The following is a 14,163-nucleotide window of genomic DNA, read 5'->3' on the forward strand; positions in this document are numbered from 1 at the left end:
TGAATTAACTGCACCCCAACATTCTCTTTTTCCTTTAACAAAAAGTGGGCACTTGGGTATACCTCACTGCCATTTTTGACTTTCCCCAAAAGGTGGGCTCAGGTTTATACTTTTTCATGTTCCCTATTTTTGAGATGCTGTCACTGCCTCAATGCAGACATGTGTTTCATAGTAACAAGTGGAGGCTAAGCAACCATGAGCCAAATGCTTATAAAAATTATTTGTGGGGTACCTATAGTAGTTTATGCTTGGGGAACAGAGTTTTGCAACCTCCGCTTCCATATATCTTAGTAAAAGTGGGTCCCAGGTAATGTACTATTTTCCGTATGAGAAAAGCAGTTATTGGTAGTCTGTTACCCTGGTAGAGCAGAGTCCACACCACCTTAGATTAAAAAATAAATTCAAAGGAGAAAGCAGGTCATAGGCCAAAGTATAATTTGTAAAAGAAAACTGAATGGCTTCAGGTCCTTTTAACCAAAACACAGAAACTTTAATTGAATCAGAATTATATCTATCAAAAACCTGGGCAGTACACTCTTCTTTATAGCACCAGTTCCTTCTGAGGGGGAATTTCACAAGCCATCTGAGTAAACGTACCAGCTATACCAGACTGGTTACAGCGATGTTCCAAGCATAGTCACACCAGCATCAATATCTGGGCATACTCAGATTTCTGGTTTAGTGCCACTTTTCCTACCACTCCCTTATATCCCAGGAGGGTCTCACAGCCAGCAGGTAGCTTACCCCTCCCCACCCCACCAAACCCTTGAAAACCCTGGAGTGCCTCTTCATAGCTCCTGCTTCTCGGCCCCCTTCTTCTGGAAGGCAGTCAAAATGTTTAGGCTCTTCTGGAGCTCTTCCTTCTTCCCATCACTCATCTTGTTCTTCTCAATCAGCTTGGTGATCCGGGTCATCTCTGAGGCTGGGAAGTCCTCACCTTGGTCTAAGATCTTTCCCATGATCTTAAGGTATTGCTCAGCCCACTTCTTCTCAGCCTCCTTCACACTTGCAAGGTTGTCCTGCCCCTGCTTCAAGAGGGCCTGGCGGGCCTCCATACCAGAGGCCCTGATGAACTCTCCAGCAAGGGTGTCATATGCAGGCAGGCAACCAGGCATACCTAGGTAAACCCCATGCCCCTTTAGCCAGCGCTGAATGGCTCCAACCTTAACTGCCCCACTATATAGGACTGGGTTCTCAAAGTCCCCATCCCGGAAGAGGTAGAAGACTGGGTAGTTCTCCTTGTCCAGCTTGTATTTCTCACTCAGCTCCATATTCAGCTTGTCACCATAATCTGTGAGTAGAAACCAGAAATGAGGAATAAAACATGAGGAAGGTATGGCAGGAGGTTGCTGTGAAGCCTATCTGAGCTGAGGGGAAGAAGAATCTCGGCTGTTTGAATTCCTCCTCTGCTACTTCCTAGCCATGTGGCATTAGTCAAATCCTTTAATCTCTCTGAACTTCATTTTCCTCATCTGAAAAAGGGGAATTCTGCATATTTATTATATGCCCACTATGTGCCAGGGACTGTTCTAAGTGCTGGGGACTTAGTTGTGATTTAGAGTGATTAAGAGTATCAAGCTTGCTGACCTCAAAGAGCTCATACTCTTCAAAAAATGAGAAGAGAGATAATAAACAAATGAACCAAAGTGATTAGTGCTATGACGAAAATAAAATGGTGATATGACACAGTGACTGGGTGAGACGGCCCACTTCGGTCGGTCATGGAAGGCCTCCCTGTGAAGATGACATGAACTGAGGGACCTGAATATGTAGGAGACATATCAGAGACATCAACAGCAGACACGTCAATTTGTGGGAAGAGTGTCTCAGGCAGAAAGGACTGCAAGTGCAAAAGCTCTGAGGCAGGAAAGAGCTGGGTATATTTAAGGATTACAAAGCGTAGTCTGGCTGGAGCTTAGTGAATATGTGGTAGGTAACGAACTCAGTCCCTACCACTTGAGGGCTGTTGGGAGGACCCAATGAGGGGATATGTGCACTTAACCCGGCAGAGTTAAGTGTTTAATATGTGGTAGCTGTTAGTATTTGTTATGTCTTTCCCAAAAGGCAGCAGCAGCCCCAAGGGCTATAACTGTTTTCTTACACCTGGCCAAGAAGAAATGGCCAAGACCACCTATTACTGGGTAGTAGTAAAGGAAGTGTGGGGTTCCAATCCTAGTTCTGGCACTTTATAATCTTGAGCAAGTTACTCTAAGCATCTGTTTCTTCATTTGGGGAGTCATAAAACTTTCTTCACAGAGTTGCCACAGGATGACATACATGTAAAACACTTAGCACAGTGGCCTGGCACATAATAAACATTTCAGAAATGTCAGCTATTGTTAATATTATTAAAGCCCCAAAGGAGTGGACTCACAGTTGAGTTAGACTTGATCAACTGCCCTGAAGAAGTGTGACAGCTACCTCTATCCAAGACCAGACTCAAGAGCTCACTAGGGAACTGTGGCATCTCAGCTGGGAGGAAGCAGAGAGGGAAGAACCTACTGCATTCCTCCTAAGAATACACACTTAGGAGGAGTTCTGCATGAGCCCCTTGCTACCCCACAGCCTGAGACAAATCATTTAAGCTCCTTGAGCTTCAGTTTTCCTCAAGTATAAAAAGGAGATAATGCATCTCGCTTCTCAGGCGAGGTTCAAGTGAAGATTAAAAATGCAATGTCTGTGTACATCTTTACAGACTGAAAAACCACTAAATGTTGGCAACTATGTATTAAAGTTGTCCCTATCATTGAGAGCTACCCTTGGTTTAGTGGCAGCTCTGGTGGATTTGAGCTAAAGCCCAAACCCAATAGTTTTGGTACAAAAGAGCTGACATGAAGATGGAAAAACTGACTACACTGTCCCCTGGGAGGCAAGGCACCCCCTCTGACTACAGTCCCCTGCAAGGAAAGCTCCAAGCTCTCACAATAAGTTTGATGTCAGTGTGGGTGAAGGGTGAAGGATGGTGAATTCCCTCCCCTCAGGCACCTGCAAGGCTGAGCTGAGGTTCTGTGGTCGCAGAATCTGCTCAAGCTAAGCTTACTGTGGGTACCAGACTCCTTGAGGACATGACCCCATTTATACTCCTCATGTGTGGCTCAGACAGAAAGGCACTGGGTATTCCCCCTATAAGTAGGGAAATAATTCCTAGTTTCCTCCCTCTCTGCCCTCCTCAGTCATCCCAGACTTATCCATACCTGAGATCCCCACCTCTGCCACCAAGAGATCATCGCTGGAAGCCGAGTTTTCAGCCAGACGCTTGAACTCATCCTGCTTCTCACCGTACGGGTACTGGGTGTCAAACTTCACCAAGACGAACTTGCTTTTGGGAATGACCTGAGGGCATACAGAGCTGAGCAAGTGGGGGTTCCCAAGGGCCTCTGGGGCTAATTCCCTTTCCCAAGGGACCCCTGTTTAAGAAACAGAGTGGAAAACAAGCCCACAAGGGAGACAAGCTCTCATATACTAACCTTCATTCATTCATTCACCCATTGATTCACTTAACAATTTGACAGTGTCTACTACTGAGTACCCCATTAAGTAGTTGCTCACACTAATCAAACTGTCTGGAACAAACAATGCTATAGATGTACTAAGGCCTTCTCCTCCAGTGGCCCTTTTGGTAAGGCTAAGGAAACGCATCCTTAGCCACTTTACGTTGGCCCCTGTCGTGCCCATCATCCCAGGGGCCTTTCTCTGGCAATGAACCAGAAATCTGAGCCAAACCAAACAACCGTCTATAAAGGAGTTGGCACCACGGAGGATGCTCTGGCTAGGGAGTCCAGAGTTTGCACTCTGCAATTTCAGGGCTCATAGGAAGTTGCTGAGAGGCCAGGCTTGGGACAATGTCCCCTCCCTAAACTAGTTTCCTTGAAGTTAGATCTCTAAGACCTAAACTGCCAGGATCCAGACTTCTATTTCAATTATGGTAAAATTTACATCACAGGGATTTATTACATTAACTGTGTTGCACAACCATCACTAACATCTAGTTCCAGAACATTCTCATCACCCGAAAAGGAACCACGTATCCATTAAGCAGTCATTCCCCAATCCTCCTTCCCCCAGCCCCCGGCAACCACTAATCTGCTTTCTGTCTGTATGGATTTGTCTATTCTGATGGACTCATACAATAAGTGACCTTTTGTGTCTAGTTTCTTTCACTTAGCATAATGTTTTCAAGATTCATTCATGTTGTAGCATGCATCAGTATTTCATTCCTTTTTATGGCCAAATATTCCATTGTATGGATATATCATACTTTGTTTACCCATTCACCAGTAGGTGGACATTTGGGTTGTTTCCACCTTTTGGTTATTTGTGAATAGTGCTGTTATAAACATTTGTGTACAAGTTTTTGTTTGAACACCTGTTTTCATCTCTTTTGGGAATATATCTAGGAGTGGAACTGCAGGGTCATATAGCAATTCTGTATTTAACTTATTGAGGAATTCTAAAACTTCATTTTGATGGTTTCACCCAATGCATAGATTTTCAGTTGCTCTACTCTTTTTTTTTTTTTGCAGTACGCGGGCCTCTCACTGTCGTGGTTTCTCCCGATGCGGAGCACAGGCTCCGGACGCGCAGGCTCAGCGACCATGGCTCACGGGCCCAGCCGCTCTGCGGCATGTGGGATATTCCCGGACCAGGGCATGAACCCGTGTCCCCTGCATCGGCAGGCGGACTCTCAACCACTGCACCACCAGGGAAGCCCCTAATGCATAGATTTTATCTAATAAGCTGCCTCTGGTTGGTAGTACTGCCTCCCCTCCTCCTACAACTTTTATTTTTTCTAATCAAAGTCATCACTACGGGTTAATTTTTCATCACAGGCAATCCCTGCCATAATTAAGTCAAGCTGACATCAGTCCAGTTTTTGTTAGTCCTTGTTTCTTACTGTGGGTTGCTGTCCATTTCGTTTTAGGTTTTAAAAAATATTTAACAGTACCAGAGGACACAAGGGAAGAGGGAGAAGGGACCAGAACAGGTAATCCTTAAGTGGTCACTGACCCCAAAAATTCTGAGTTCTGGAGTCTAAGAGCAGGGAAGACTTAAAAATATAAATCAGACCACATCCCTCTGGCCCATTTGGCCTTATTTCAGTTCAACGCACCAAACATTCCCACTCAGGGCCTTTTCATTTGCTGTCTCTGCTGGCTAGAGTGCCCTTTCCCTGGTTCTTTCCATGGTTGTCAAAGCTCAGTTCAAATGTCATCTCCTAACGGAGAGGCCTTCCCCACTCATACCATCTAATTCTGCTTCATTTCCATCATACTCTAGCAGGCTACTGCCCTCGACTTTCTTCACTGCATTAATCACTCTCTGAAATCCTTATCTGCTTATTGTCGGTCCTCTCCACTAAAATATAATTTATGAGAATAAGGACCGTCTCTGACCTGTTTTCTGCTGTATTATCCCTAGTGCCCAACAGTGCCCTGACATGTGGCAGATGCTCTGAAAATATCTGATAAATGAACAAAACCAGGGCAGGCTTTGATAGCAGATGCTACATGTCCAGGAAAATTTTATAAAAGAACACATGAAAACCTAACTTCAAGGGGCCTACATTTATATTATGAAATAATATTAATAATCATACAGTGGTGTAACACTGAAATAGAATTGAGAGGCCTTCATCTTTTATTTTCACCATTCTTAGCCATCAGCAGAATGGTTTTGAATGGCAAACATTTGCACAGCTAATTTTTTCTTGTTCTTTTACTCAACCTGTACCTCTTAACTGCTTTAGAAATCTCTCTCGGGACTTTCCTGGTGATCCAGTGGTTAAGACTCCGTGCTTCCAATGTAGCGGGCTCGGGTTCGATCCCTGGTCAGGGAACTAAGATCCCACATGTGGCACAGCGCGGCCAAAAAAAAGAGAAAGAAATAGAAGTCTCTCCTTTCTTCATCCTTGAGGAATCAGCTCCACCATAAACTACATTTAGTTGACTTGCTTCTTCAATGTATAGATGAATTCATTATTCATTCATTCATTCAATAAAAAGGTAGTGAGGACCTAACATGTGCCAGGCACTGTTCTAATTGAACACAGCAGTAAAGAAAACAGACAGGGTTTCTCATTTTTAGTGATGGTAAAGGGCAAGAAACAAAAAAAGACACTGGAAATCTCTGAAAGGCAAAGCACGGAACAAGTCTCCTGGATATGGTAACCCTAGGAAGCTCCCCTTTTGTTCAATAGTGAAGGAAGAGAGTGAGATTTAGAAAGGGACTGGAGAAAACATTTGTTCATTCATTCGACAAATTATTATTGAGCATCTTCTATGTAACAGGTAACCTCCTAGGTTGTGCAGATGATCAGTGAACAAGATACACAAGGTAGTTCTTCACAAGCATATAATATCCTAGTGTGGGACACAATACACTAGACAAGAAAAAAAAATCAGTGATGAGTGCTCTACAGAGAAATCAAACAGAGTAATGTGACTGGCACTTTAGACTGGGGGAGGGGGAAATCTGAGAAGGTAACATTTAACCCAAGCCTGAACAACGAGGAGCAACCAGCCTTTCAAAGATTGGGCAAAGAATGTTCTAGTCACAAAGAACTGCCAGTACAAAGGGCCTAAGGCAGTACTGAGCTAAGAACATCCAAAGGACAGAGGGCACGGCATATGTGGTTGGAGCAGAGGGCACAAAGAGGAGAATGATTAGGAGATGAGAGGAGAGGGAAGCAAGGGTCAGATCATGTAGGACTTAGGCTACTGGACTGAGAGGCTCCAGAGTGAAAACAGGGAGGCTAGTGAGGAGGCTACATAACCATAGCCTAGACTAGGGTGGTAGCTGTAAAGATGGAAGCACACCAATTGATTAGGAAATACTACTACTGTTACAGTGCAGTTTCCCTCTAAGTCACATGTGGTCTGTGATGTTACCCCATATCCATGTTGGGTGGCAGGGGTGTCACTTTGCCAGGAAAGCCCCCTAAAGCAAAGGGTGCTGTGGGGTGTGTGCCTGACAACCAGCAAAGTTTTAAATTCTTGAAACTTTGCATTCAATGAGCCACAGGTGCCAACTCCACAAGGAACCCTTTTGAAAATACGAAGAGTAGTTAAACCACTTGAGATAGATTTAGAGATTTAGAGCTCCACTTCTTGGTTTCACTTCTTGGTTCACTTCCCAGCAGTGGGTACAAATTAAGAAAATAAATTAATAAATCTCAACACTTAGATTGCCCATCTCATAGGCGAAGTTAAAAAGGTGCCAGTGGGTGTAAAATTAAGGGATTGGGACTGCATTCAGCCTTCAATATTTCCAACGTCCATTTACCGAGGCCAAGACCCCAATTCTGTAAATATGAAGGCGGGGGTAGAGGCGAATCCTTCCTTCCATGTCTCGACCCGATTTGATTTGTCACCAGGCCCAAGACACTCACTGTAGGGTGGTTGAACCGAAGCTTATTCTTAACCCTAGCACTTTTTAAGGAGACGCAGAATATCTGGACAGTGGCTGCAATCCAAGCCAAGCCAAAGGGAGAGGGGCGCTGAAACGCAGGCTAACGAGCCCCGTTTCCAACCTTGCCCCACCACAGACGGGTGGCGTCCGCCTAGTACCGCCCTCCGAGTCTCCTACTTGGGATTTGAGGATTGGATCTCGCCCGGCACCGCCCTCTTCCCATATGCGACGGGAAGAGGCACCCGGCTCCCTCGGCTGCACCTCTGCAGTTCTCTTGCAAAAGAGGAAGCAAGTGCAAATACTGCAAAGGTGCGCGAGGACCCTGGAACACGTATGCTCCATGGTCATGATACGGCCTCGGCCCAGATTCCACCAGTCCTACAGGACGGTGGGAAGTCACGGGATTGTCGCTACAGACCACCTCCTGCCAGCTCTCTGTCCCCTGTGTCCCCCACGGATGCGCGCTCCCCTGGGCAGTCTGGCTGCACCTGTGCGCGATGTCCCCCGCCCCGTTACCTTGTAGAAAGTGATTGTATCCAGGGGAAGGGCGCCCTTGGTGTGCAGGCCGCTGCCTCCTTGCGGAGCAGAGAGGAGCAGGAGGAACAGGAGAAGGGGAAACAATTGGGAGAGAGAAGCGGCGCGGGGAACGGCGGCAGCCATAACGCCGGATTCTGGCAGTAAGGGATAGGAAGGCTGTAGTGGAGCAAGCGCGGAGCCGGGAGTCACGTGGCTAGGAAGGCGGGCACGGGTGCGCTCACGTGTACAGCCAGGCCGGCGTGGTGAGAGGGAGGAGCCACGTGAGGGGCGGGGAAATGGAGCTGCCGCGCGTGCGCACTCGGCGAAGCCCCAGCAGGCCTAGGGAGAGCGGGCCTGGCCGCGTGGCAGTGTGGGGGTTGGACGGCAGTGCCGGCGAGGCTGGGGGAGGGGAGGAAGAAGAGGAGGAAGGAGAGACTGCCGCGCACGCGCACTCAGCGAGGCTTGCTACCAGCCTGCTCTTTTCCCGTCCTTCTCCGCGTGAGCCGCGGCGTGAAGCGCGTGCTTGGCGTCCTTGCAGCTCTTCGATGGCTATCCTCTTTTTCGAAGATGACGAGGCCAGCCGTCATTTCTTCCTGCCTTTGGTCCGTCAGGCAGTCGGTTGGGACCTGTTGCTACCTTCGGTTAGTCTGTCAGTCTGACTGTGCTACTACCCCTCAGTCATACTCCTCTCCCTCCCTTAGCCACGACCCGAGGTGGTAAGTGAGACTCAGCTATTCGTCAGTATGGCAGTCAGGGCCACTCCTGCCGCTTCCCAGTCGGATATGAGACCTACTCTGTGGTGAGTGCCTCACCAGGGAGGCTCCAGGCTCCTATAAAAACAGGCTTCCCTGAAAGCTGAGTACCCGTCGAGCTGTGTCCTGGGCTCTCTGAAGATTTTTTTTTTTTTTTGCAGTACGCGGGCCTCTCACCGCTGCGGCCTCTCCCGCCGCGGAGCACAGGCTCCGGACGCGCAGGCCCAGCGGCCATGGCTCACGGGCCCAGCCGCCCCGCGGCATGTGGGGTCCGGGGGGCACGAACCCGCATCCCCTGCATCGAAAGGCAGACTCCCAACCACTGCGCCGCCAGGGAAGCCCTGAAGATATATATTTTTTAAATCCTAGTAATTCTCTTCAACAGGTGTTTGTTCAGGATAGTTTACACCAGATCCTGGTTTTTGCCTGCGGTAATACAGAGTCAAGAGGAAAGAGATAGCAATGTACTGAACAAACTCAGTGGTGGAAGGAGACGTGGGAAGAGCAATATAACCATTATAGTGTAATCGGTAGAAAATAAGACTATATTACAGTCTCGTGAAAGCACAAATGGAGATTCAGTCAGCCCTGCTCAGGAATGTCAGGGAAAGTTATAGACGGGAGATGACTTTTGAACTGGATCTTGAGAGAAGAGGAGGTGTTTGCAGGGCAAACACCAAAGGATATTTCTAGCAAGGGGGAAAGCATGATGAATCTGTAAAGTTAAATGGGCACGTTGTAAAGGGTCTTATCAAGCTAAAGGGTTTGGAGCCACCAGAGGCTGTAGCTAGGAGAGTGACGTTAGATTTGCTGTCACTCGGGAATAAAAGGGATGCATTGGAATGGAGAAAGCTGAGGTCAGGGAGGTTCACTGCAATAGTCTTGGTGGGAGAGATTAAGGTCCTGTAATAGGACCTAATAGAAAGATGAAAAGGTGAGGTTGGAATTGAGAAACTTTTATAGGGTAGAATTCACAAGACTTGAACAAATGGATATGCTTGTAAGAGAATAAATTATATAATGCATAATAAGGGGCTTAGCACCAAGTTAACCATTGCATGTGTCCAATAAATGTGTGTGTAGGTATGTATGTATGTATAAAGTAGTCATCAAAGATAATCGCCAATCCTGGGCAGCCAGTTTAGATAGAAATTTTGAGAGAGTCCAGTGTGTGTGTGTGTTGGGAAGGTTCAGAAAAATTTATTTTGAGTTTGCCCTAATAAATTATTAAAGAAAATGCACCACATAGACAAATGAATAGAAGTTAGAAGAAGGGATAATTACTGTGAGCTAAGGTGGTTAAAGAAAGCTTCATGTAGGAGGTGGAAACGGAGAACATTTTAGGTGGAGAACAAGTGAAAAAAGAGCAGAAGTGGAAATGAGCATGATGTTTTGGGGAATGACCGGCTTGCTTGAGGGAGTTCTCAAAACAGTAGATAGTAAGACAGTTTTAAGCCCAGGTAGGGGAGAATCTTGAAAATCAAATTAGGAAATTGCTATTTTGTCCTGTAGTCAATAAGGAGCTAGTATCCACTTCTGAGTATATAAATGCATTGAGTACATCTACAGTAGTTACTATGATTGATCAGGAGTGACTTTTTAGTCATGATTAGTTTAGAAGTAGGTTTTGAGAAAAGTGCAAGAGGTGGATTGGTTGGAGAGGGAAGGGAAATATTGGTACTTTTGTTATGAATTGCAAAAGTGCAGTAATTATCTTAATGCTGCCTTTTAATAGTGCCCTGGTCCCAGTCAGTTACCTCATGGTATAATTAGATTCTTGGCTTCAGGACCTTGACAACAACAATCTACACAAATAAGCCAAGTAAAACTCTCCATATTTAGGAAGTCATAAAATCCCACACTTGACTCTGTTGTGGAAAATCAAAAGGCTCACCTGGGTGAGGTAGGAAGGAGGAGATGACAAGGTATGTTACTTGAGTGTGCATATGACTCAATGTAGCAGCTGGAGTAAGGGAGAAGGAAAATGGCATGGTCTGCTAAGACAACTAATACATAAATTCTCCCATCTTTTTTTCTAACATCATCAAGCTGGTGAGCCCCCAGTCGCACTGACATCTTTTATTTCTCATATACACAAGGCATGTTCCTGCCTCAGAGCCTTTGTGCTGGCTTTCTCCCTCTAGAACACTTTTCTTCAAGATATTCATATGGCCGGCTCCTTCATTTCCTTCAAGTCTTTGACCCAGTGTCAGCTTCCTAAGATCTACCCTGACCATACTTAAAAAAAAATTGCTCCTCCCTGATACCTTCCTGCTTTCCATCTCCCTTCTCTCTGTTATTATTTTCTCCATAGCACTCTTCAGCTTAACATACTGTATAATTTGCTTATTTTCTTTTTTAAAATTAATTAATTTGGTTGCATTGGGTCTTAGTTGTGGCACACGGGATCTTTCGTGGCGGTACGTGGGTTCTTCGTTGCGGCGTGCGGGCTTCTGTCTAGTTGTGGGCTGTGGGCTCCAGGGCATGCGGGTCAGTAGTTTTGGCGCATGGGCTCTCTAGTTGTGGTGCACGGGCTCCAGAGCGCATGGGCTTAGTTGTCCCACGGCATGTGGGATCTTAGTTCCCCGACCAGGGATTGAACCTGCGTCCCCTGCGTTGGAAGGCGGATTCTTAACCACTGGACCACTTAAAGAAGTCCCTGCTTATTTTTCTAAGTATCTGTTTCCCGTGAGGGATGGGTTTGTTTTTGTTTTTATTTTTGTTTTGTCTTTTTGGTTCACTGTTATATCCCCAGCACCTAGAACAGTGTCTGGCACATGGTAGATGCTCAGTACATTCTTGTGCTGTGAATAAATGAATCAAGTCAATGAAAGAGGAACTATTCCATAGCTGTCTCTCAAAATTCCACTGGTCCTTGCTGCATTCCCTTCTTAGATCACATATTGTACTTTGGAGCTATCCCATCCCTTAGAGCTAATTGCTTTTCCCCTGCAAGGTTTTGGTGATATTAACACTAGTTTTTTTGACATAGATGTCTTAATGAACACTTAAAGCAGATTTCACATTAAAAAATTGTTATAGAAGGAAAATTTACTCCACAGTATGATTTTCTCCAAGCCCATCCTCCTTTAAGAAGCTTTCAATATTTTTTAATAGCAGGATTATTCACATCATACCAATTAAAAATATATTTTATTTATTTATTTGGCTGTATTGGGTCTCAGTTGCGGCACGTGGGGTCTTTTGTTGCAGCATGCGGGCTCTTCATCGCCGCCTGTGGGCTTCTCTCTAGTTCCGGCGTGTGGGCTTCAGAGCGCTCAGGCTCTCTGGTTGTGGCGTGCGGGCTCTAGAGCATGCGGGCTCAGTAGTTGCGGTGAGCGGGCTTAGTTGCCCCATGGCGTGTGGGATCTTAGTTCCCCAAGCACAGATCGAACTTGTGTCCCCTGCATTGGAAGGCAGATTCTTAACCACTGGACCACCAGGGAAGTCCCAAGAAGCTTTCAATGTTTAATAACTATTTACTGAACATCTTTTACACACCACATACACTTCTGGAGGCAAGGGTTACACTGGTGAACAAAATAGATGTGCTCCCTGCAGTCCTAGAGGAGAGACCAACATTAAATAAGTATACAAATAAATATATAATTACAAATTGTGATGATTTCTAAGAAAGAAAAGTTGAGGGCTTATGAAAGAATATGATAGGGGGAATAAATTTGCATTGAGGTGCATGGAAAACCTCTACAAACAATTATATTTGAGCTGATATAAGACCTAAAGCATGAATGGGATTCAGCTCTCAAGGAACTTACCCTTGATTGATGAAACAAACATTAAATAATTATATAAATAAATTTAAATTACACATTACTATGTTAGGAAGCATTTTAGGAAAAAAACCTAGTATGTGCAAAGGTTCTAGAATGAGAAAGAGGGAATTCCCTGGCGGTCCAGTGGTTAGGACTCTGTGGTTCCATTGCTGGGGGCCTGGATTCGATCTGTAGTGGGGGAACTAAGATCCCCCAAGCTGCATGGTGTGACCAATAAAATAATACAGAATGAAAAAGAGCTTGAAATACTTGAGGAACAAAAAGAGTTCCATTCTGGAATCTGTCTTTTAGTAATAAAAACATCAGCAAAGAAGGAGATTATATATGCGGGGATGTAGGGATGTTTACCACAGAATTGTTTGCAGAATGAAAAATAAATAAAGGAAATTAAAAACAAAACCTGAAAAAAGGCTACATGTCCATCACGAGAGGAATTGTTGGATAAATTTTCTTATGTGGAATACTATACAGCTATCAAAATTGATTAGAACTATTTATATTAAAGTGGAGAGATATCCTTGAAATAACAGGTGAGAACAGCAATGTATACAGAAATATATGATCCCATTTTAAAAAACCTACCATACCACTGCAACAACCTCTGTATATGTGTGTGTGTGTGTGTGTGTGTATAGAAGTATATATATATATATATATATATATATATATATATATATATATGTATATATATATATTTGGGTGTGTTTTAATAAGAACAGAGAATGATGTAGAGAAATATACCAGGCTTTTTGCATTGGTTACAGTTCAGGGGAGTGGAGAGAAAGAAAATAAGACTCTAATAAAAGGAAAAAAGGTTATTATGGAATAATGTTGAGCAAAAATGTAGAATATAAAATACTAGCTATAGAATTGCTACAAACATGTAAAAATTGAATATGCATAAGGACAAAGACTTAAAGTAACAAAAGTAAAACTCATTTTGACTAGATGAGATTGCAGCAAACTTTTTACTTTAGATTTCTCTTATTTCAATATTGTTTTTTCAATAAAGTAACATTAAAAAAATGCATAGAGATTTTAACATCCAGGGATCAGATCATTTCAGCAGAGATGTTTTTCTTTCTCCTTTTGTCCCATGTTCAATTCATGTTGTTTTGTCTTATCTTATACACTGTCATAAGCCACCTGAAATACTATCTAGGTCAAAGTGGGATGTAAATAAGTAAATAAAAATAACCTAATTCTTGCCAGTCTCTTCCCTTTTTAATCTATCCTGCACACTGCCAACATGTTACTCATGATAGTATCATGTAAAAGGATAATAATAATACTTGCTTCATAGGATTGTGAATGGATTAAATTAATGTATAGGAAGCATTTAGAATAGGGCCTGGCATATACTACATACTCACTAAGGACGAGTTATATGGTAATTATGTCATGTCATTTATTTGCTCAAAAGTTTATAACGGCACCTCTGCAGGATAAAATTCAAATGCAAGAGCCCCTACAACCTAGTTGTAAATAAAAATGCCACTTATAATATTACATGTAGGACTTTCCTGGTGGGACAGTGGTTAAGAACCTGCCTGCCAATGCAGTGGACATGGGTCAAGCCGTGGTCCAGGAAGATCCCAGGATCTTCCCAGGATCTTAGCCGCCGCGGAGCAGCTAAGCCCATGTGCCACTACTGAGCCTGCGCTCTAGAGCCTGTGAGCCACAACTACTGAGCC

At 44.4% G+C, this 14,163-nt stretch overlaps 2 protein-coding genes across 6 annotated transcripts in view; one reads left to right on the plus strand and one right to left on the minus strand.

Moving 5' to 3' along the window:
• Positions 1 to 465: 465 nt before the first annotated feature.
• On the minus strand, positions 466 to 8,110 carry ERP29 (endoplasmic reticulum protein 29). The gene is made up of 3 exons (XM_004326581.3): positions 7,924 to 8,110; positions 3,195 to 3,333; positions 466 to 1,291 (listed from the first exon to the last, which is right to left on the minus strand). Exons 1-3 carry the CDS (start codon positions 8,065 to 8,067, stop codon positions 789 to 791), a joined length of 786 nt encoding a protein of 261 aa, XP_004326629.1. The 5' UTR covers positions 8,068 to 8,110; the 3' UTR covers positions 466 to 788.
• A 192-nt stretch (positions 8,111 to 8,302) lies between these two features.
• The window catches only part of TMEM116 (transmembrane protein 116), a 131,303-nt gene continuing 125,442 nt past the window's right edge, over positions 8,303 to 14,163 (plus strand). For 2 of the 5 annotated variants that reach the window (XM_019950103.3, XM_019950107.3), the window contains exon 1: positions 8,308 to 8,564. In XM_019950103.3, the coding sequence (XP_019805662.1) occupies positions 8,469 to 8,564 (96 nt within the window). In that variant the 5' untranslated portion in view covers positions 8,308 to 8,468. The other 3 variants (XM_019950104.3, XM_019950105.3, XM_019950108.3) reach the window with 3 other exon arrangements.

Source organism: Tursiops truncatus, chromosome 13, assembly GCF_011762595.2.
Source record: "Tursiops truncatus isolate mTurTru1 chromosome 13, mTurTru1.mat.Y, whole genome shotgun sequence".
NCBI lineage: Eukaryota > Metazoa > Chordata > Mammalia > Artiodactyla > Delphinidae > Tursiops > Tursiops truncatus.

Bases quoted from the DNA above. Each gene is read 5' to 3' on its own strand.
- ERP29 (XM_004326581.3), bottom strand. From the start codon at position 8,067: ATGGCTGCCGCCGTTCCCCGCGCCGCTTCTCTCTCCCAATTGTTTCCC. The intron at 3,334-7,923 runs GTAACGGGGCGG...GTATGCCCTCAG, and splicing joins ATACAATCACTTTCTACAAG to GTCATTCCCAAAAGCAAGTT. The intron at 1,292-3,194 runs GTATGGATAAGT...TTCTACTCACAG, and splicing joins GGCAGAGGTGGGGATCTCAG to ATTATGGTGACAAGCTGAAT.